General features: G+C 41.1%; 7 protein-coding genes across 7 annotated transcripts; 3 read left to right on the top strand and 4 right to left on the bottom strand.

Moving 5' to 3' along the window:
• Positions 1-156: 156 nt before the first annotated feature.
• On the bottom strand, positions 157-1,101 carry ATC70_008980 (uncharacterized protein; the record flags this gene model as incomplete). The annotated part of the gene is made up of 6 exons (XM_064828222.1): positions 157-273; positions 329-439; positions 500-604; positions 672-772; positions 829-918; positions 978-1,101. 6 exons carry the CDS (start codon positions 1,099-1,101, stop codon positions 157-159), a joined length of 648 nt encoding a protein of 215 aa, XP_064685424.1.
• A 339-nt stretch (positions 1,102-1,440) lies between these two features.
• Positions 1,441-2,871, bottom strand: ATC70_008979 (uncharacterized protein; the record flags this gene model as incomplete). The annotated part of the gene is made up of 7 exons (XM_064828221.1): positions 1,441-1,602; positions 1,660-1,762; positions 1,816-2,196; positions 2,250-2,340; positions 2,399-2,501; positions 2,557-2,736; positions 2,806-2,871. 7 exons carry the CDS (start codon positions 2,869-2,871, stop codon positions 1,441-1,443), a joined length of 1,086 nt encoding a protein of 361 aa, XP_064685423.1.
• Positions 2,872-3,178: 307 nt separating this feature from the next.
• On the bottom strand, positions 3,179-3,496 carry ATC70_008978 (uncharacterized protein; the record flags this gene model as incomplete). The annotated part of the gene is made up of 1 exon (XM_064828220.1): positions 3,179-3,496. One exon carries the CDS (start codon positions 3,494-3,496, stop codon positions 3,179-3,181), a length of 318 nt encoding a protein of 105 aa, XP_064685422.1.
• A 250-nt stretch (positions 3,497-3,746) lies between these two features.
• Positions 3,747-5,668, top strand: CDS1_2 (phosphatidate cytidylyltransferase; the record flags this gene model as incomplete). Its single annotated transcript, XM_064828219.1, has 7 exons — positions 3,747-3,907; positions 3,960-4,108; positions 4,160-4,327; positions 4,383-4,693; positions 4,748-4,891; positions 4,956-5,453; positions 5,510-5,668. 7 exons carry the CDS (start codon positions 3,747-3,749, stop codon positions 5,666-5,668), a joined length of 1,590 nt encoding a protein of 529 aa, XP_064685421.1.
• A 3,546-nt stretch (positions 5,669-9,214) lies between these two features.
• Positions 9,215-10,607, bottom strand: ARP4_2 (NuA4 histone acetyltransferase subunit; the record flags this gene model as incomplete). Its single annotated transcript, XM_064828218.1, has 2 exons — positions 9,215-10,339; positions 10,407-10,607. The coding sequence occupies 2 exons, from the start codon at positions 10,605-10,607 to the stop codon at positions 9,215-9,217; spliced, it is 1,326 nt and encodes a 441-aa protein (XP_064685420.1).
• A 3,755-nt stretch (positions 10,608-14,362) lies between these two features.
• On the top strand, positions 14,363-15,709 carry QCR2 (ubiquinol-cytochrome c reductase core subunit 1; the record flags this gene model as incomplete). Its single annotated transcript, XM_064828217.1, has 1 exon — positions 14,363-15,709. The coding sequence occupies one exon, from the start codon at positions 14,363-14,365 to the stop codon at positions 15,707-15,709; it is 1,347 nt and encodes a 448-aa protein (XP_064685419.1).
• Positions 15,710-15,906: 197 nt separating this feature from the next.
• ATC70_008974 (uncharacterized protein) lies at positions 15,907-19,662 on the top strand (the record flags this gene model as incomplete). The annotated part of the gene is made up of 1 exon (XM_064828216.1): positions 15,907-19,662. The coding sequence occupies one exon, from the start codon at positions 15,907-15,909 to the stop codon at positions 19,660-19,662; it is 3,756 nt and encodes a 1,251-aa protein (XP_064685418.1).
• Between the last annotated feature and the right edge of the window lie 3,426 nt (positions 19,663-23,088).

Raw genomic sequence — 23,088 nt, 5'->3', positions numbered from 1 at the left:
TTTTTTTTTTTTTTTTTTTTTTTTTAGCTTGGTAGATTACGCAGAGATAAGTGCGAAAGATAATCCTATTTTATTATTGCGAATATGCTTGTGCTATGTTATTATGTAAGAAGGACGGAAAAAGCTTGGACACATTGAACCCTTATAAAGAGTTGGTTAGTCTTCTATCTTGACTTTTAAATAACCGTCGACTTGATCTATCAAATCCTTTTTCAGTTTCTTTGGATGGATGTTGACAGCAGTCAGAAATTCTTTGAGCGAAGGATTAGTAACCTATGATGACATGTCAGTGATCCATCGATTGTTCTTTGACAAAACCACATCTTACCCTTTCCAGTGTACCATTTTTCCAATGTTCTGCAATTGTCATTTCCTTTAACTTCTTTGCTGGTTGTCCTTCACTAGAAGCCGTAACTAAACTGCTGGAGGTGCTTGCTCCCTATCGATGCCAAACGTTAAGATTCCTCAAGTCAATGCATGCTATTTTTTTGTTATTTACCCTCTTGTTGGTTTGTGATTGCACCTGGTTATCTAAGATATCTTCGCTGCTAAGTGTGTCCAGACCAATTGATCTTTTAAAGGCGTCGATTTCATCGGAAAGTTCCTTTGAAACACAAAGAGATTAGACCCTTAGCGCACTGTAACACAGATATATAAAAAAGACGCTTTACTGATTCTATCAACTCGTAATTGGGCACGCACTTATCAACTGGCACTTCTGGGTCCGTGTCAAGTGCAGCTCTTTGGATCATGTTCTTGTGGTTGACGAGATCTATCAGCCGACATGATTAGCAAGCCAGCATGAAAACAACGTGGTAATATACTTGCATGGATTGTGGTATTTGCTTGGATCGTAGCCGCCTTTGATTTTCAATGTGTGGATGATGGATTTCATGGTATCAGCAGCTTCTTGATAGTCTATTCAAACATTTTGTTCAGCATATATGCCTATGCTTATCATCAATAAGCAAGCTTACCCTGAACTTCCGCGTGTGGTGGAACCTGGCGAATTTCATCAGCATAAGGTAAAATGATTAATTGGAAACCAGGGGGGTCAATTTGATTGCCCAATTCATCCAATTTCTCTGGCTTCAAAAACATTTAGATTATTATAAATCAAAGTTCCATATAGAACAACTTGCCTGAGGTAAAAGAGCGACCAATTTCGGGATGGTGTTGACTCGTCTGACAAATGAACAAATGGCCATCTTTTCTTTTTTATGCATAGAGTTGAGCAGCAAGAAGAATGCGCTCTTGCTTCCTCTGTATTGCTATAAAGAGAGAGGCTCGTCAGTAAAACAACGCATATCGTAATATCTCGGGATGCTTTACGGATTCATCGGGATAGATAAAATAAGGGTGTGTTACTTGATAATGAGACTTCAGAAAGGCGATGTCTCTAAATCCCAGAACCAAAAGGCCTAGCATTTCGCACGGCGGTTAACAGATCAAAATATCGCCAACAAATACAATGCCTCGTAGCTCACCTGGCTTGTTGACTGTCTGGATTGTTGCAACATCATCCTCTGTAAACACAACATCTTCTCCACCATATGAATATGCTTTTTTGATATCAGTCGGAGTGAGAAATTCGTTTGTGTCCTACCCCACCATAGATCAGCTTTACAGATTTCATCAAGATATGCAAGCAAAGCTTACCACACATTTCCAGCGAGTAACTGATTTCACCTCTTGGGTTTGCTCTCCTTCGGCAAAATAATATTTGGGCGCTCCGATTTTTTGCTCCAGCACCATATTATAACTAGGTTGTCCCATATCAGCGATCGGCATGTACAAGCCTTTTTCATATCTTACCCTCGAACACCGATAGTCAAATTGGGTCCAATCTCAAATGGCAATCTAAATTCAGATCGTGCGCTCGTTTGAACGGTCTTGATCTTGTCGAATAGATCCTTTAAATTGCCAATCGACGAAAAGATCCTCTCGTCAAACTCATCCTTTTCCTCTTGCTTATCATCGTTGTCAGGAAAGACCACAATATCGCCGTAAAACAAGTTTGGATCGAAAAAGGCGTCTTCATTCTCCTTTAATCCAAACAAGATGATCTCGGTGCGACTGTCCTGGAGATCTTTGGCTCTCTGAATGGCTGTTTTGCGGTACTGGGCATTTCCATCTGTTGGGTCGTCATTGTTGGTGATGATAATGATTCTTTTGATGTACTGTTTGGCGTTTGGACTACAGCAGAATGTGAGTCGCTGCATAGCATGATGGCGTGAGATGGCGCTTACTTGGCAATGCTGTTTGAACACACCCACAGCAGATCGCTAAAGGGAAACACTGCATCAGACGAGCCGCATCTGTCTTTAATCAAGCCAACATCTATGCAGATGTGATACATTGAGTGACCTGTCATTGCTATCAGATGATGGCTACTCACTGCTTATCAAGAGATCTAATTCTTTAATACGAGGTGCATCGATAAGGTCGATTTGCTGTAGAATGTAAATGTGGTCCTTGTCCTGTGAATTGTTCTTCTCGGTCTATAGAAAGGTGTTTTTTAAATACAGTTCTTCCATGCTGCAAAAAACGTCTTACTGTGCCAAACAGGATGATGCCAATTTGATCATTTGGTCTGGTATCAATTCTATCTACTATTATTGCTCGGATGCTTTTGAGAGTGACTAAGAGAGGTATATCTCCATTCTGATCAGCTTCTAGCATACTGGGTCTGCAATCGATAGCATAGAGGGTGAGCTCTTTCAGATTGTACTCTGTCTACCGATTGTTGAATTAGCTCGACGCGCTCACCGGCTTCCACGTTAGCAAGCGTTGCTTCTCAGTTACCATGTTCTCGTAGTTCTCATCTTCCTCCTCATCGCCAAATGAGACGCTTGTATAGCCGTTTGACATGCCAGTCTGTTCAATCTTCAAAAGGCAGGTGATAAAACAGCAAGAAGGGAAAAAAAAAAAAAATGCAATGTGTCTATTTTCATTTAACGGACCTCTCTTTTGTTATGCTGCATTCTGGATTCAATGCCAGCGAGCAGCAGGATTTAAGGTTGACGTCAATTGCACTGTTGTTTTGTTCTACTACACTTTGCTTATTATGATACAAATGTAAAGTGTCTTTTATTGAGTGAAATTCAAAATGAGATGATAGAAAAGAGGATGACAGAAGCTGATGAGGGTATTTTTCTTTTTTGTTTTGCTAGACTGATCAAGATGTTGAGTATTCTTCAGGGTTGAACCATGGGCCATCTGGATCCTGAGGCGAGGCCAGATTTTGTAGCTGCCATAGCAGCAGCATGACAGTCGCTGAGATAGTAGCAGCAACAAATATGGCAGCCGTTGTGGTTTGTAGAAAAGGCGAATGTCGACGGATGTATCTCTTCACAGCATATGAAATTTTTGCTGACTGGCTCTGTGGTTGTTGCTGTTCTACCGAATACGATGATTGCGATGGTATACTTTGATATAGTGATTCATATGAAGGCGGATCTTTTGGTATTAAATGCTGTGTTGCAGAGGAGGCCATGTTGTTGATTGTGTATCGAGAAAAAGAGAGAAAAAGAAAAATTCTTTTTGCGTGTGCTCTTTAGGAACAGAAGCGAATGAGCCCGCAAATTAACCAATCAAAGTAGCATGCTGATGGCTGTTTCAAAACAGACCTCAATATCCAGCACATATTTGATTGCTAGTAAGGATCAAAATTAAAGTAAACAACATCCGAGTATAAATATGCTGCAGCTTGAAAAAGACACCCTTCTTTACTCTCTATTGAAACCATGAAATTCTCTAGTATCATATACTCTGCTGCCTTACTGGTACTGTCTGCCTCTGTCCAGGCTAAACTGGAGTGTTCATTGGGACAGACCAAAATGTATGAGAGTGCTTTGGATTACTCCTCCACACTTCAGGACATGATCGATGAAGCCAGTCGTTTAGGGTGAGTGTATGTCTGCACGTTCTACTGATCTAATATTCACAAGTGCATGCAGCACACCTGTGGTTTATATTGATTCTGGCCTCTTTGAAATTGATCCAGAAAAGCCTATTGTATTGAAGAAAGGTGTTTCATTGAAAGGCAGCTTAAAAGAGCCCACCATTCTCTCTGCCAAAAGCAAAAATGGCACAGCATCTATCGAAGGTACGTCTTGGTATTTAGCCAAACAAACCACACTATTTACATGAATTGCAGTTTATCACGATAACCTGGGTTGGGCTATTCAAAACATTGTGTTTGAAAATGTAAACATTGTGGTTGAACAGAATAAAAATGAAGATGAAACTGCAATTCTGGGCAATCTGTTCTTCAATGGTGGTCGCGGCTCTGTCATTGCTCAACACGGTCAAAGTCTTTACATTGGTATGTGAATGTAGACATTGTTGTGGTAAAAACTCACTGACAGGACGCTCCACAGATGGCAACGTCTTTTTGCGTGATCACCTGCACCAAGCTGAAAAGATGATTCCTAGTTACAACGACACCAATACGGGTATATTGTTCAGAGGTCAAAAGAGCAGTGTCGTTTCCAACAATATCTTTGGCATGGATTTGAGAAAGAAGGGCGTCTTGGAGCCTGTGGTTAACTCACAATTGAGGAAGCCTCTTCAAGACCTCAAGTTTATTCACGAATGCCTTGGCCGTGACCTCACAGATGAGCAAGGCTATCTGGCCTCTGGTCTTCAAATGTACTATTCAAAGGATATCACCATCAAGCAGAATATCATGGTATGTCTGCATAAATACACTCTTTGTTTATTTACTAAGCATGATATCTTCTAGAATGCAACATTCCCCGACACACATAACATCGCTCAAGACCATGGTATCAGTGTTGTTGGATCCAACCAAACCTACATCTACCAAAACTTTATTGCCGGCTGGAAGATTGCTGATATGGGTGGTGCTATTCGATTGACATCAGCTGTAAGTGTATGATATGGAACCGTATTGTCTGTATGAACCGACATTCTGTATTTTATGTATATAGGTCGACGGTTACATCTTGTCCAACTACTTTGCGAACGCCGGTGTCATGATGTACGCCGCTGTGCACGCTGATTTCTTGCAAGTAAGCAACATGGTGGTTCACAACAACTTCCTTTACCGCTTCCTCAACCCTGAGGTTGCTCCTGATGAAAAAGAAGTGGCTGCTTGGCTCTATGAAGGTATTACTTTCTTTGATTTCTACACTGCACGCTTGAATTACACCATTCGCCCTCCTATTTGGAATGCCAGTGTTCCCATTTCTCCTTGGGGCTGGCATATCGTTCTCTCTGATAATAAGTTTGGCGCCTCTGAAGGTTTGGACCCCAATATTATCAGCCTTGGTAATTTGGATCCCAAAGAAGCCTTGGTTGACAGTAAGAATTGCTATGTCACTGAGCCTCTTATTCCTGGCTCAGAGCATGAACAGCGTGTTCCTTTGCTCTGGCGTCAAAACTACGAAAAAGGTGTCTACACAAAGCACGGCGGCAAAATTCCTCAGGTAAGTTGGCTTTGGTAGAGTAGTAACTTTAAACTGAATGCAACATTTTTGTAAAGAAAATTATGGAGCACACAGGTGCTGATTTGGCTGACCAGATTCCCGCTCATCTTCGTAACCTCCAGATTCCTGACTATTGGAAAGCTTTCACTCTCAAGAATGATACTGTTCCTATGCTTTCACCTGACACTCCATGCTACAGCAGAATGAATCACTAAACTACTGTAAAATCAAAGGCTGCTTATCTCACGCATCTCAAAGTTACTATTTATTCACTATATACTTATTTATTCAGTAAAATGGCACGACATACCCATACTAAATATCAATGAGACCCTATATCTAAGCGGGCATATTGTTTCATTTTCAAAAAACAAGGCAATCTGTATTGTGCCTACATAAAGAGCGCTATTTCAGCAGGTTCGTAGCTGTACATCGAGGTCAGTGAACGTTCAAGACAATATAAACCACCTCTGCCTCAGTGCAAGCTTCTGCGCTCAGAATGTCGTTTGATATAAGATTTAAACTCAGTCGAACCAAACTCTTTATTGGTGTTTTTGGCGTGTTTTTGAGCAGAACGTTCAACTTTGATGAACTGTAAATCGATCAAGTCAACTAGAAAACACGTACAAATCTGCGCCAAAAAAATTCTAAGCTCTTGGCTCTTATATTTTGTTAATTCTATCTCTCCAATATGCTTAATGATTGAAATATAGCAATTTGAAATTCAATTTCCAAAAAACGTCAATAGATTCTCATCTCGATTGAAGAAGCTACTAAAATTGAACGTAATCTGAGCAAATGTCATATCAAAAGATGAAGAAAGTTTTGCTAATTTGTTTGATACTATTTTTGCGCTACTTTCACGCGGTTAAGTATGTTTTGAAGTTTGCACCTTTGCTATAGCGTGTGTATTGCGTGTATAAGCTACTAAACATGGATAGATCCTCCTGTCAAGAGTGCTGATGAAATTTGCTGCCTTATCATGTAATCTAGTTTCAGGAAAACCGTATTTCCAGAGAGCAGCAGAGAGTTTGTCAGGGAAAGTTGCGCAAGCGATGACTTATAAGCTCAAGTCTATCCCAAAGATCATCAATGCCCAGTTAGTGCACAAGATATTTCGGCAAGAAGCGAAAACCTCCGCATATATTAGTCATATGCAGAGATGAAGGCCTCGTTCTCTTATTAATATCGTGATCCAATGCACTGCATTGCTGTAATTCCATGCAAGCCTGTTTGTATGAACGTTGCCATAAGTAGTAAGCTCACCGGCAAGTTGTAATTAGAAGCCCTCAATGTGATAATTGTGAACATCACCCCATTAGATATTGCTTGATGTTCTCCATCAGCCTTATTCACAGAATCATTTATGTTTCCACCTTCAACTGCGGATTACGAGAGGCAAGCTTTCGGACTCAATTCCAACTGTTTGATCTACTACCGTACATGTTTCTAATGTTCCATATTTTGTAATACATGTACTCAAATCATATAATATACCGAAAAAAATAAAAAAAAGTAGAAAAACATATCATATCCTTTCAAAAATCTGAAGAATTGTGTACCGTACAAGGCGAATAAACCACCGGCAAAACCGGCATTGGGGAGGGGGTTTGGAGGAGATGCTAAGACCATCCACCAAGAACATAACGCATCCAATTCAACATTTGGTGACATTGACCTATAAGGCGGTTTGACTGTAACGAAGCGAAGGTGCAAAACCATGTATTCAAGCAGCAAATTTGGCCCTTCATTTCCATTAATACTAAGGTTACCAGCAACATAACAACGCATCAAACGTTGCATAAATTAGCTTTACCGAAATCAATATGCTTTCTATTCAAATTAGAAATTGCACAGTATAAAACTACCCTTCCAGGAAATTTCGGATACCCAAGATGTGATTCATGAAGTGTAAATAAAAGCTGTAAAGCAAAACATATCCAAATTGGATAGTTTTCAAGCCTTCATATCTTGACATGTAGGCCTTTCTGAGTCACCGGAATGACGCCAAACAATTGTACTTGAGTAGTAGTAACTTTCTGACACCTTTGCTCAACTTTTTGGGGACCTAAAAAACATGGCCAAAAATCGACCAAAAAGCATGAGGGGTACCTCATGGTTTTTTACGAAAATCAAACGATCGCGTTTTTCACCTTGAAAATGAAAACTTTTACTATGGTATGTACTAATTCAAATTGTTTCTCTTGATCCAAAGCAACCTCTGAAATCATTTTTATGAGGCTTTCGTATGCAAAATATGGTTATTTTCGCTAAAAACCATATTTCATATTTTATTAAATTGCTCAATAAGTTCAATCAAAACACCTATTACAATTAGCATCATTGGAGGCGCCTTGAAAAGTACTCTTAGACTGTATTAGGAAGCATTTTTTTTTTTTTTTTGTAGGGGAGTCGAGCTCCAGGTTTTATTTAAAGTCCTTTAAATGTCATGCTGAGGGATAGAAAAGACTGTTGGTGGACCCAATGTCTGCAATGAAGGGGAATAAGATATTTTTTGAACTAAGTTGGGAAAGAAATCTACTACTAATAAGGTGCGACTCCTAGAGCCAGTACAGTCTTGCGGAAAATCGTCAAAATATAGATCATGGATAAGAGCACAAAACACCAAACGAGGACATCAGTACTACGTCAAAAAAATCAAACAACTTGCGTTCACCAGGATTTGAACCGGGATCCTCCCGTTGGCATACGGGAGTTTTACCACTTCGCCCTACCACCAGGGACTTGTATTAGGAAGCATAGGGTGATCATCACAGCTTATATAGTCGAGTATCATAAAATAGATTAAAGAAGTCGAAGAAATACAAATTCTGTCCAATCTTGAACAGAAAAAAATAAACTGAGATTCAATTGATTTTTGCGGGTGGCGACAGGCGGCGCTGCTGCTGGCTGGCCCAAACACCTTTCTGATGACAACAATAATGATTGTGATGCTGATTAAATGGGATAATGGAGTTGAAAACACAATTAATTAGCCCGAATACTTTTTCTGGGGAGTTTTGCCTCATAAACGTGTCTTCTGCAATGACAATATCTCAGAATGTCACTGTAGATCTTACACAAGTCTTGCATTTGCGCATGACCAGCTTTATGCGCCATCTTATTTAGAGCATCAGCAGAAGTGAATGATATGACAATTCTATTATCATAAAATGGCGATTGTGGTTTACAAATGCTGCATAAAACTTGAATTCTCTTTCACATAGTCTCAATAATAGGTTTTGTTTGATATCAGTGTAAGCAAAAAGGGTGCTGAGGGAGCTACCTCCTCTCCTCTTCCTCCTCCTCCTCCTCCTCCGTGCTCTGATATAACCTTTCTTTTACTAACTAATAATTGATTGCTTAAAATCTACTTGATATACCAAAATTTTATTATATCTGATTTAAAATGTCTTTGGCGAGAGCTCGCAGGGCGGCGCCGACATTGTGTGTAGCAGATAGATCGGCTGGTGGGAATATACTTTATTAATTAAAGTGTTTTCCTCATTAGGAAGAATTGCAAAAGATTTTTGGAATAAACAAATATTATCAGATCAACTACAGAGACGATAAATATTATGCAAATCATCTAGATTACATGTTTATTGTTAAAATGTACTTATTTTCTACTTTAAAGAAAAAGAGTGGGAGGTAGCTATATACAATTTGTGGGTGAATACAGAAAAAGATAATAATTGATACAAGACGTAGGAAAAAAGAAGATTATAAAGGTATAAGGTAAAAGTAGATGTCTGGCGAATTTAGGCTTGGAAATCTCTGATTAAAGCCTTAATCGAGTCAATTGTACCAAAGACACAGCCAATGATACCCAAGAAGAGGGTCAAAGCACAGAAGGCAAGTTCATACCAGGGCTTGTTACGAACACCGGTCAATTTGAGATAACACAAGACGGGCAAAAGGAATACGAGACCACAGTTGGCAAGAGCACCAATTAAGCCCATGAAATCATCAAAGAAAGGAATGAAAGCAGCGAGGATAACGAGAATAACCATAGTGGCAGTGCGGATAAGACCACGGAGACACCAGCATCCAAATCTACCAAAACGTTCATCGGTGACACCAGTCCATTGTTCGAATTCAAGAGAGAAGGAAGTGGTGTAGATGGGAATGGCGAAAATAACATGAATAGTCATGACTATCATAGATAGTACTTGGCCGGTTGAACCACTAGGAAGCGAATTGTAAATAGGACTAGCAGTTTCTCTACCAAATGACCAATAACCAGGGACAGCAGTTAAGAAGTAGAGGGCGGTACAGGTGGACAGACCAGCAAGAGCAGCGTACTTCCATTGATGAGGCTTCTTGAGAGCATGCTCGACGTGAGGATAAGTATTGTTGCCACCGAAACTGAATGCAATAGTTGAGAGAGCTACGGGGAAACCTTCCCAAATGACAGCATCGTGTTCGACAACGACTTGAGGATTGGCATTACGGAGCATTGGGCCTTGGATGAGAATGACAAAGACGGCCATCATAGTACAAACAGCACCAATGGCAGCAATGACAGTAACTTCCTTAAGAGTTCTCATAATGACAGAAGGCAAAAGCAAGAAGACACCCCAAATAATGGCCCAGATCTTATAGTCCAAGGTTTCGCCAGCTGTTCCTTTCAGTAAAGCGACCATGTTGTTACTAGCCAACACAAGGTAAAGAGCAGGGCAGCCAAACAAATTAAGCAAGTGAAGACAGGAGGCAACCAGATAGCCTAAGGTTCCAAACGCATGAGTGCCAATGGCTTTGTAATCATGGAGACGATGTCCAGGCTTGTAGTATAAACAACGGATGAGGACGACAGCACTGTACATGGCCATAAAATAAGCAAGGAAAAGGATAAGGATACCTAGCCAACCACCTTCAGCAAATGCCTAAATTTGGTAAAATGTTCAGTTAGATTTTGAATTGAGAGTATGATCTAGATCAGAAAATGCTCACCTTAGGAAGACCTAGAGTACCAGTACCAGCGACGACGCAAACAACGTTAAAGTAAGCGGTCAAAAAAGTACCATTTCCGTGACCAAATTCATTGACAATGCTGGAAGCACGATCCTCCTCAACGTAATTGTCAATGACGGTTTCTTCAACCTTGACTTTTTCAGAGGCGACTGAAGGCGGATAAGACGAATCAATTGGCATTTGAAGTGTGAAAGAAAAAAGATCTACTTTTTTTTTTATTGAAGAATAGAATGAAGAGAAGAAGAGAAGGTATGGATAGAAAAAAAGGCGTGTATTTATACAGAAAAAACAAATTGAAGGAAAAAATTCTAAATGGATGTTTGTAATACCTGAAACTCTAAAAGAGATAAGTGGATTAGTACAGCCAAAAGCCCCGCAAACAGAGAGATGTATGGTTGGTTCAACAAAAGGGAGGGGTAAGGTTTTGATACCAAATACCGCTCGACTGTTTAGTTTTTTGGCCTATGACCTACAAACGCACTTTTTACCAAATAGATACTAATGGTTCCACTTTTTTTTCTTTCCTTGTTAACTCCGGTTTCATGCTTCTTGTTCAATATGCCATGGATGAAACAAAAAGTAATATTACAATATCTCGCAAGATATTTTTCTCACGCAAAAAGGGAATGATTTTCAGAAAACATCAGATTTCTACCACGAAATACAGATTAGCTTTTTCCGTAATCAAAATACAAGATAATGATAATTAAAAAACAGATCGTACGGTATCACACGTTGGTGAAACATGTTTATCTTCTCACTGTGAGTCTGTCTGTCTGCGGCGGGAAAAATGGTATGACAAAATCTGTACTAAAATAATATGAATATATTACATTGTTTATACATACTCGCTCACAAGAACCCACACTAGGTATTTTTCTCACGACAAAAAAAAAAAAAGGGACCCATCATCATTACCCATTTTGATCTCTTTCAAACATACAGAATACCGCCAGATTACGGGGATATTCAATCGTTTTGACATGATTAGAATGCTAGAGTTCCGATGTACATTTAAATACTTCAAAAGTATAAATCATTTCATGAAATTGTCCTCTTATGGTATCCATCGCTCATATAAAATATGATAGCCGATCCAATTGTAATACCCAATTCTACATGTACGGGAAGAACCGTGTACATGTGATCTATTGCATTGATGCAGCCAATCAATGAAACGAATCCATCCTTTATTAACTGTATGGAGCTCTTGGTAAAAGAGGGGTATATTGCACCTATACGATCATATCATCTCTGAACAAACACGGAACTTATAATCTAGCCTTTTTGGTACATTTGAGGCTGCTCACCCTTGGATGTGATCTGAATTACTGCTGGCAAAAAAAACACAACACCGGATGTGCACTTTTTTATACATGTTCCAATATGCAGTTAAATTCCGGTTGCTTGATACATTCGCTCCCAAAATCACTCATTCGTCCGGTTTTTGGTCGAATCTTCAACCATTTGAGGTGTGTTACACACATCAGGTTTAGTGATTGAATTCTAAATGGTTTGTAGCTGAGATTATCTGAGATAATATCGTCTAATTGAGTGAATCTTATCGCACGGGTCTGATTGATAATGTGTCTCGTAAGCGAATCTCTGTACTTGGCCAAGGTTTATATTTAATATTGTACAAACATGCTACTTACAGCTGTTGCTCAAACAATAAATCAAATGCAATGTTATATGAAAAAAGAATTTTCCCTGTTGTGCATGTGTGTATTGAAATGGCTGTTCAAAATTATAAATTTTATTGTGTGAACTTCGTCTTAGAATCCCGGGCAATCAGACAAAAGCATGCTATAACAATGCCATCATGTACATGGAGTGCCTTTATCATCATGCATTCCCTAATCTCGGATAAGGCTCTGCAGGCGTGTTATCAGACAAACTTTATCAACCTTTAGTGCACTAAATTCATGACTATGTGCACCAGTGTCATCTTGGCATGGCATAGCCTTGTACTCAAATGTCATGACGTGGCATGTAGCTGCGAACCCAATCTCTGATGATAGCAAGGGGGATATACGGTTTACCCTCTTCCTCAACTACTGACAGATGACACATCTCTTTGCAGATTGCACTCGATCCCTGCCTCGAATTGAGTCATCTATTGTTTAGCAAAAACGATATGTACCCAAAGACATCATCTCGCAGCTCTTACTGCAATCTTTTTCCCTTCATTTACACATTCGACAAAAATGAGATCTTCTCACGAACTTTATATTATACCTCCTCGGCTATCCCCGGAAATCCAGATCTGGTTTAGCCATTCCCCCCATACATAGCCCTAAATGAATGAACTAATCATCTCATTTCAATTTGTTTTTCTCACAGTCGACCAAATCGAAAGAAACATGGAACACTTTTACCAATCGTTGCTACCTTAATTAGCAGTAAAATGTTTGAAGATCTTTTTTAGTTTATATACTAAAACGTAGCTTATCAACAGAAGAAGTGTGGATATCAAGAACAGACGACGGTCAGCTGAGAGCATCAACCTATTAAGTAAGCTGTCAATGATGTCTGCTAGATTGGATTCAGCCATCAAGAAGAGGCTCTAAACACAATCAGACTAGATATTTTAGAAGCTGTTCTGGAGTAATACACAGTTATACGAATAAATGACGCCTTTAATGAGCTCTCTGCAATACGAATATAGCTCGCCATTCATATAGCTTTCTCATCGATTCTTCAATTTTTGAATACAGATAGAGTTCAAAGGGATTTTCTTGGACCTCTCATGATGCCACATTCCATGATGAAGCACACTTGATCTAATGAGGCATTGGAGTTGAGGCTTCCATTTTTGGGCTCAATAAAGTCAATACTTTAATGACATGAGAAACCCAGGTCCATCCATTTCGTTGCAGTATACAACAACAAACAACAGAAAAGTCCTTCAACCCCGGGGTTGAGCTGTGCACAATATATAGTAACTGCCACATCATGTGTGTATTTGGCACTAAATGTTGCAATTAGTTATAGATAGTGCAGCTTTGTTTACAATACTATATCCACGTTTCTTTGAAGTCTGATCCATTCCATGATGTCATTCCGTATTGGGGAAGCATAATAACTTTGTTGTACCACTGAATCATGGCCGTCAAAATCTAAAGCAACCATATCGTTACAACATCTTGTGCAATCTGCTTACATTATTCTCTGTGCATTATTCCTAAGATGTATAGATGACTTTGGTGCCATTAGCGAATTTATGCGCTAGTCACCTCCTGGCAACTCTAATGCTTAGTGAGGATCTCGCTCTAACTCGTAGCTCAACGATTGAAAAGTGTGATGGGGTGACGATTTCACGACTTGCATCAAAATTTTCATCGGGGATGGCCATTAGCAATGATCAAATTTCAAAAACTCATTAGCTGTATCAAAAGATTATATCTAGGCCAAGATGAAGACCCTAACAATTCACAATCCCCTTCTTATTAGCCCAAAAACATCTATTGTCTTCATGATTAGACAACAAAAACTGTTTCTGTTAGCAGTCAAAACTAGTTGAACTTCGATTATCTTCTATTTAAGATTGGATAGATTTCAATTAATTTCGACTTGGTTAATCTATTTTGGAAGATTTTACTATAGAAATTGTAATGATCACCTCATACTCCCTTATGCTTTCCTGGAGTACTGTTTGAGGCGCTTTTAATGGCTCTAATTATAATAGATGTTTTGAGCAAAATTACTGGGCAATTTACGAAAATATGAAATAAGGGTTTTGGCCAAAATGTCGAAATGTTACGTATCACAGTCTTACAAAAGAAGCTTCAGGGGCTGCTTTGGATCGAGCGAAACATTTTAAATATATACAAGGCTCTTTCGCGTAACCATCACTACCCCTAAGGTGAAAATTACGCCACTGCTTAAATCACATCTACAACCTTATAACCACCAGCGTTCCACTACCCATCCTCATGGCTACCACCACTGACCTCTCTTGGGTCACGGTCCTCTCTCGAGGCCTCTCCAAGAAGGTCATCAATGCTCCACAACAGCGAGCTAAAGATGACCATTTTAAACTAATTCCTGAAGTTATGTTCGAACACGAAGATCTGAAGGCCGAGGTGCTCACTCGTAAAGCTACTGCCATCCTGCAGCAAGCTTTGACACCGGGATCGGTTTTGTTTACCTTTCCAAACAAACTTTTTGTGCATCGTACAACAGCGTATCGCCTCATTCAGGAACAAATAGCTGCTAGTGTCCAGTTTCGCCCCCTTAGTCTGTATCACCAGAAGTCAACTGGAGATCTCTTGGTGGAAGCTAAATTTGACTCCCCTGAGGATGCCAAACGAGCCATCAACAACGGCATCACTCATGGCGATGTGGTATACAAAGCTACTGCTGTCAAGGACAACAGCGAGGGCAAACTCACCCATGTGCAGATGACTATTGTCCGCATGCCAAACATGACCACTTTTCTGGAGGACTTGCAACGCTCGCTGAAATACTATGGTAAGCTATACCAAATCAAGAAGTACACTGTTGATGGCTTCTTTGAGGGTCATGTCAGCTTCCTGATCGACACTTCGGTCAAGTACACTGACGCGGAAGGTCACTCCTACGACGTACAGCCTTTGAGTCGCATGCTTTACCTTTCCGCCTGGGATGTCTATGTGCCAGCGACATACAGAGGAGCACCACCAGTTTGCCATTTCTGCCGTCAGAGTGGACACATTCGCGCTGCTTGTCCTATCCTAGCTAAACGCAAATGCTTCAAATGTCACAAGTTGGGACACACTGTTAAGTTCTGTCGAGAGGAAGAGAAGCCTTTTGACGAAGCAATCGCCGAATATGAGTCGAGCCAAAGGGATCACACTGATTCCTACTCAGTCACTCCAATTGATAAAGATAACGAAAAAGAGAAGGGCCACAGAGCATCTCCTGCGATCAATGGTATTCTCGCGCAGCAACTGCCATCTCAGCCCACCACCACAGACAAGCTAGCCGGCAAAACGACCGAGCTCAAAAGTAGCCAGATCAGTACCTGGTTTTCCGCAGATGACAGCCAAACCTGGGACCAGTCTCCGGATGTGATGGAGGTAGATCCCCAGACCCTCCAGCGTTCTCCCAACGGTAGCGATGCTTCTAAGCATGCTCCGTTAGCTTCGTCCTTCCATATGCATTTGGATCCCAAGTTATCTGCTGACAATGTCTCCTCTCCCAATGATTTCCAGACTGATGTGCCCTCTCTCCGCCGTCATTCTATGAGCTCGACGTCTATGTCGCAGCCAACAGTGTATCAGGACGCCCATAGGGCATAATGATACAACAATCATTGCGTATAGGTACCCTTAATGCCCGGAGCATCTTTAAGGGTTCCTCTGAAACTACACAGAAGGAATTCACTTCCTTCTTACGCTCCAAATCCCTCCAGCTGGATATTCTTTGTCTGCAGGAGGTCTCTCATTTTCGCCAACAGGCTCATCTCTCTGATGACAATATTCGTGAATTCTCTTTTATGTTTCCTCGCTGCTCTTTTGTTATATCTAAACACTGCGCTATCGTCTGTCTTCGCAAAGACTTAGAACTTACGGACACAGCCATCTCTCTCGATGAACGCTGCGTTACCGCCTCTGTTACGGATGCCCACCACACCATCTGCAAAGTGGCCAATGTATACATCCCAGTGCAGAAGGCAGATCGCCACGCTTTCCTTCCGGTGCTGATGTCTATGCCCTGTTGGTCGGATATACTGGACTCCCAATGGATTCTGCTTGGAGATTTCAATATCCATTTACATAACCCGGTCGAAGCTCGAAGCCCTAGGATCAAACCTTTTGTGGAATGGCTGAATACCCACTTCCTCAATTGTTTTCCGAAAGGTACAATGACGCTCCCTCGAACCGGTACCACCATTGATTATGTTTTTTGTCCTCCCCATATGGCTACTCGTATGGTCAATGCTCAGACGCATCACATCCCTCAACCGTGGACAGATCACAGTCTTCTCACTGCTGATTTGATCACATCTGGTGTGAAGTTGGGCCCTGGCAGCTGGCGGTTTAACCCATACTTGTTAGAAAACATTGAATTCCAAGCTCTCTTGGATAAAACCATAGAACTCTTTCTGGCTTCGGATTACTGTGATGGGGTTGCGGCTGATGCTAGTGTATCGGGGGATGGCCCTGAGGGTATGGGTCTACGGCCCGTCCAAGAGAAATGGGAGTCTCTCAAGGCGGTGATCAAGTACTGTGCTCAGCAGTTCACAAAAGGCCAAAAGGCTCGCTACAAAGCTCGCGTCTCCCACTTTCAACGTGAACGGGAACAGCTGCTTGGTGACGAGGAGGAGTCGGCTAGGATCAAGACACTGGAACAACTTATTGAGCAAAAGATTCAAGAGGATACTCGTCAAGCTATGCTGCGTTCGGCCACTCGTTGGCTTGAGATGGGGGAGCAGAACAACAAGTATTTCTTTCGTGTGATTAAGGATCGTGAAGCCCAACAAACCATCCAATCCTTGAAAAAGGCCGGCACTGGTGAGAAATTGACTGACATGAGTGAAATTCTTCAAGAAGCTCGATCTTTCTATCAGGTTCTCTACACTCCTGATGACATTGATCTGGCTGCTGTGAACTCTCTTTTTGCAAATATCCCTGACGATGCGAAGCTTCAAGAGGCGGAGGCGGAAAGGCTCATGGAACCACCTTCTACAGACTCTGTCTTGCTGTTGCTTGACCATGCACCCAAGAACAAGTCTCCCGGTTTAGATGGCCTTCCATTTGAGGTTTATTCCTACTTGGCTGCGAAATTTCCGCCGATTCTGCTTCTCTTGCAACAAGTGTTGACGGATGCTCTGAATGGCGTTTTTCCTGAATCGTGGAAGCAAACGCGGATGGTGCTCCTGTTCAAAAAGGGTGACCCAGAATTGCTCAAAAACTGGCGTCCTCTTTCCCTGATTAACAGTGATGCTAAGATATTTACCAAGCTGCTAGCTAACCGGTTCAAGCGTGTTCTGTCTAAGCTCGTCACTCCATATCAAACGGGCTTTATGCCTCACCGTTTGATATCGGATAACGCCTGGCTCAACCAAACGCTGATGACCAACCTCCGTGCGGCTGCTCCTGATGATCCCAATGTTTCAGTGCTTTTGGACCAGGAAAAAGCATATGACCGTGTCAATCCTACATATCTGCGGATGGTGCTACATCAGTTTGGATTTCCAGCCTCTTTGGTAGAAAGCGTGTCAAGTTTGTTCTTTGGAACTCACATCTCACTGTCCATCAATGGCTGGTTGGGAGCTCCTATCCAACAACAACGTGGCCTACGACAGGGAGATCCTCTCTCGCCATTGCTTTTCAATCTCGCTTTTGAGCCTTTCCTTCGGACCATTCTGGCTTGTTCAGAGTTACGCGGTGTGGCTATGTCTACCAATACTCGCTCCCCTCTTGCAGGTCGTACCTCGAATGCTTCGTCTCAAATACCTCCACATGGCAACCATGATCTCTTACGTGCTCCAGAGAGCCCTCCACGGATCAAACTACTCAGTTATGCTGATGATCTAGAAGTCTTTCTGACGTCCACGGCGGAATGGCCAGTGCTTTTGTCTCTCTTGTCTCTTTATGGCAAAGCGTCCAATGCCAAGGTCAATCTGAATAAAACAATTTTGGTGTCGCTGTCTGGCAAGCGTCATGAATCGTGGACACATTTGGCGGAAACGTCCAATATAGAGTGGTACGATGAATCTTCGATTGGCTCCGTGAGATACCTCGGCTATCCTCTGTATCACACCAAGGAACAGTTGGCTCATTTTCTGGATTCAGTAACGGTGAACCTACAGCGTCAGTGCAATTTGCTCAAGAAACGGCAGCTATCCATACGTGGTAAGGGTTTAGTGGCAAATTCCCTTCTTTTGTCTCGTATGTGGCATCTTCTTCGTGTGGTTGTGGTGCCAGCTGAGTGGCTTCAGGAGGTCAAGCGCATTGTACGAACGTACATCGTCTCGTTTTGGCCGGTGGTGTCATGGGATTCCCTTTGCCTTCCTCGCAAACATGGAGGTCTAGGATTAGTCGACATTGAGAATCAGCATCTCGCTCTGCATCTCATATATGTCAAACGTTTACTTCTTCCTCGTGCTCAGACTGATTTTCTCTCTCCTTGGCTGCTGTATACCTTTCATGTATACTCGGGTCACGCTACTGCTCTTCCTTTGCTGATGTATCCTCGTACTTACATGCCTCGTTTGCGAAAATGCCCTCATCTAGCACATCTCGCTCGTTTGATCTCTCGGTTGCCCACTCTGACTCCCTATACTCAGTGGCCGTCTTGGTGGTTCCTCGATCTACCTTGGTCAAGTGTCTGCTCCCTTTCACCAACAGAGACCTTGTCTAGGGCTAGTGACAAACTCCCACCACATGCGTTGATTGCCAACCTCTTGAGTGTGCTTCCAGATACTAACATCTTGGCATGTGTACGTCCTCTTGATGCCATCTCCTTGCAACATCTGTTCAATGCTCTGTGCCCCTTTGTAGGTCCTTCTGTGTGGATCATTCCTGCTCCTCTTAGATCGGTTATGGCCTTCACTGACCAAGAACGCACCGCCATGTTGGAGAGCCAGCCTACCCCCTCTCCACCCACTGCTAGCTTTTCGCATTGGTATATCACCACCGGCCCTAGATCAAAAGCTACAATGGCCCAGATCAAGCTCGGTGCATTACGCCGTTATTGGCACCCATCATTTGATTTGCTTCGTGGCCCAGCCCACCCTCCTCGGTATCGCCCAACTCATCTTTTGATTCCTCCTCGCCTCTGGCGTGATTTTTGGTCCCTCTGTCTTCCTGCCAAGGCATTCACACCCTGGTGGCGTTTGCTCCATGGCCATCTCTCTGTGCAGGCTCGCCTACATATCATCAACCGTGCCAGGCATCCCTCCCCACTCTGTAAGTTGTGTACTGAAGCGCCTGAAGATGAATACCATCTGGTCGTCGGCTGTGACATGAAATCCCTCTTCTGGTTTGAGGTCATCTCCCACCTCGGTCTTTCCGATCTGTTCCCTACGGACAATGCCATCTGGATTGGTCTCTCTACCCTTCACGACCAGGAAAAAAATCCTCTGGATATTTCCATCTTGGAACTTCTTGGAGCTGCTTTCTCTTCTCTATGGCAGCATCATTGGAGCTGTTCTCTTGATGGTAAATCATGGCGTACTCAGATAGTTTTCTCCTCTTTTCTCGCCGATCACTCCAAATTGATTTCTTCTTTCTTAGACGACATGTAAGCAACCTCATGGTCCCGTACTGTCGTTTTCTTTATTCTCAATAAAAGACACTTTTAAATACAAAAAAAAAAAAATTTAAATATATACATATATGCCTTAGTAAAAGTCTTCATTTTCAAGGTGAAAAACGCGATCGTTTGATTTTCGTAAAAAACCATGAGGGTACCCCTCATGCTTTTTGGTCGATTTTGGCCATGTTTCCTGGGTCTCGAAAAAGTTGAGCAAAGGTATCAGGCAGTAAGTGCTAGATGATAGCAATTGTTTAACGTTATTTTGAGAGTTTGAAACGGCTTTTATCACGAGAAATTACTACTCAAACGTGCCCAAGTGTCGCTGTGTTTTGCATATTTTTGAGTAGTTGGAGGTAATACATACATGCTGCCTACCCGTATATAAGCTGCTTTTGTTGGTAAAGATGTAAATCGCTGTAGAAGGATCTAATATGCAGTTATAAGTTGCTTACAAAGTTTTTCATATAATAATGGAAGAGTGTAAAGTAAAAGTTAGCATATTTTCGGTAAGGCATGGACTGTCTTTATCACTATAGTTTTTGTATAATGTGTATGTTTGTTGCATTTTACTAGATTACTGACAAACATTGATGTGGGCTGTTTCTACAGACTTTTCTATAGACAGAGTAGCTTGGGCCGTTGCGGATTGAGAGGGAAAATTTCATTTTTCCTCACTCCAAAAGACCTTTCAAAGCGATTGATTGTTGGATTTTGCAGATGTATTGCCTGTTCTCATGCAGGACACTACACACTACTCTTCTCGGTGGTGGATAAACAAAAGGCGATCAGACTAAAACTCAATCAAAGTCTATAAAAGGAACTGATACTATTATACCAGTGCCAGAGATAAAATACAAATCCCTTTCCCATCATTACAGCTCTGCCCTATAAAATATCTATATCAATTATTGTCGTTTCCTGTCCCGTATAAAAGGAATTCTTGATTTCAAAATTCCTTCTTTTAAATTCAATCTTATTTTCTTGCAATAGACAGATACTCACAGAACAACAGCAATTTATTACATCTTAATTGCAAGACATTGTCAGCGAGTAACCAGCAAGAGACTACATTCAAACTTTACATGTGAGCAGATTCTGGAATCAACCTATTCAACCTTTGATAGTTCAAATTCGAAATGCCAATGACGTCCAAGAGCTGTTACCACAACCTGCTAGAGCATCTCTTTGCCAAGTATGTATTGGCGATGTTCGAGATCTTGTGAGCTCTTCAAGCTTCGTTTGATTTAAGCCGTTTAGCAAAAAACTCAAATCACTGATATATATACTGGAAAACTATGTTTTTAAAAAATAGAAGTTTAGTAGTATTGAGAGCCAGAACATCGGCGAAGCCGGCAATGGGGAGGGGGTTAGGGGGAGGGGCTCAGCCCCTCCACCAAGAACATAATAATGCATCTAATTCAACACTTGATGACATTGATTTATAGGGAAGGTTTACCTTAGTGAAGCAAAGGTGTAAAGCCTATGACAACTAAGCACCTAATCCAACATTAGGTAGCATTGAGATATAGGGGGGTTATACCGTAGCAAATCAAAAGTGCAAAGCCATGGTAATTAGGCGTCTAATCCAACACTTGGTAAACATTGATCTATACGAGGGCTTGATTGTAGCGAAGGGAATATGCAAAACCATAGTATATAGTAAGCAGCAATTTCAAATTTTTATTTCAATTGTTAATAAGCTTACCAGCAACATAACACATCAAAATTTGCATGAATTAGCTTTGACAAAATCAATATGCCTCCTATTCGAATTAAAAATTGCACAGGCTGCGCAATTACCCTTCCAGAAAATTTCAACTACCCAAGATGTGATTCATGAAGTGTAAATAAAAGCTGTAAAGCATAAACATAACCAAATTTGATTGCTTTCATACCTTTATATCTTGACATGTAGATCTTTCTGAGCCACCGGAATAACGCCAAACAATTGTACTTGAGTAGTAGTAACTTTCTGACACCTTTGCTCAACTTTTTGGGGACCAAAAAAAACATGGCCAAAAATCGACCAAAAAGCATGAGGGATACCTCATAGTTTTCTTCGAAAATCAAACGATCGCGTTTTTCACCTTGAAAATGAAGACTTTTACTATGGTATGTATTAATTCAAAATGTTTCTCTCGATCCAAAGCAACCTTTGAAACCGCTTTTACGAGGCTTTCATATGCAAAATATGGTTATTTTCGCTAAAAACCTCATTTCATATTTTACCAAATTGCTCAACAATTTCATTCAAAACACCTATTACAATTAGTACCATTGGAAACGCCTTGAAAAGTACTCCAAGAATGTATTAGGAAACATTTTTTTTTGTAGGGGAGTCGAGCTCCAGGTTTTATTTAAAGTCCTTTAAATGTCATACTGAGGGATAGAAAAGACTGTTGGTGGACCCAATGTCTGCAAAGAAGGGGAATAAGATATTTTTGAACTAAGTTGGGAAAGAAATCTACTACTAATAAGGTGCGACTCCTAGAGCCAGTACAGTCTTGCGGAAATCGTCAAAATATAGATCATGGATAAGAGTACAAAAACACCAAACGAGGACATCAGTACTACGTCAAAAAATCCAAACAACTTGCGTTCACCAGGATTTGAACTGGGGATCCTTCCGTTGGCATACGGGAGTTCTACCACTTCGCCCTACCACCAGGGACTGTATTAGGAAACATAGTGTAATCATCGCAATTTATATAGTCGGATATCAAAAGATAGATTAAATAAGTCGAAGAAATGATATTTGTCCAATCTTGAGCAAAAAAAAATAAAAAAATAAACTGAGTTTGAATCAATCTTGGCGGCGGCTTGCTGCTGCTGCTGGCTGGCATAAATGCCTTTCTAATGATTGCAATGATAATTACGATACTGATTAAATCGGAACCATGGAATTGAAAGGGAAATTGCTTAACGCAAATGTATTCTTTTTGGAATTTTCCTTATAAAGGTGCCTTTTGCAATGACAATACTTGAAAAAAGTTGCTGTAGATCTTGCTAAAGTCCTGTATTTACACATAGCCAGCTTTATGTCGTTATCTCATTACTAAGAGCATCAGCAGCAGCGAATGATATGACAATTCTATTATCAGAAAATGGCAATTGTGATGTACAAATGCTGCGTAATAAATCTTAAATTTTCTTTCATCTTGTCCCAATAATAGGTTTTGTATGATGTCAATGTAAGCAAAAAGAATGCTGAGGGAGAAACCTCTTCTCCTCCTCCTGGCTCTGATATAATCTTTCTTTTACTAATAATAATTGGTTGTATAAAATCTAATTGATATACCAAAATGTTATAATATCTGATTTAAAGTGTCTTTGGCGAGAGCCCACAGGATGACGCCGACATCGAGCGTAGCGAGATAGATCGGCTAGTAATCAAATACTAGAATGGGTCATTTTT

Source organism: Mucor velutinosus (assembly GCF_035048745.1).
Source record: "Mucor velutinosus strain NIH1002 chromosome Unknown tig00001563, whole genome shotgun sequence".
In the NCBI taxonomy this organism is placed as follows: Eukaryota; Fungi; Mucoromycota; class Mucoromycetes; order Mucorales; family Mucoraceae; genus Mucor; species Mucor velutinosus.
Note: the sequence above shows the minus strand (reverse complement) of the source record. Positions and strands in the feature narration are given on the sequence as shown.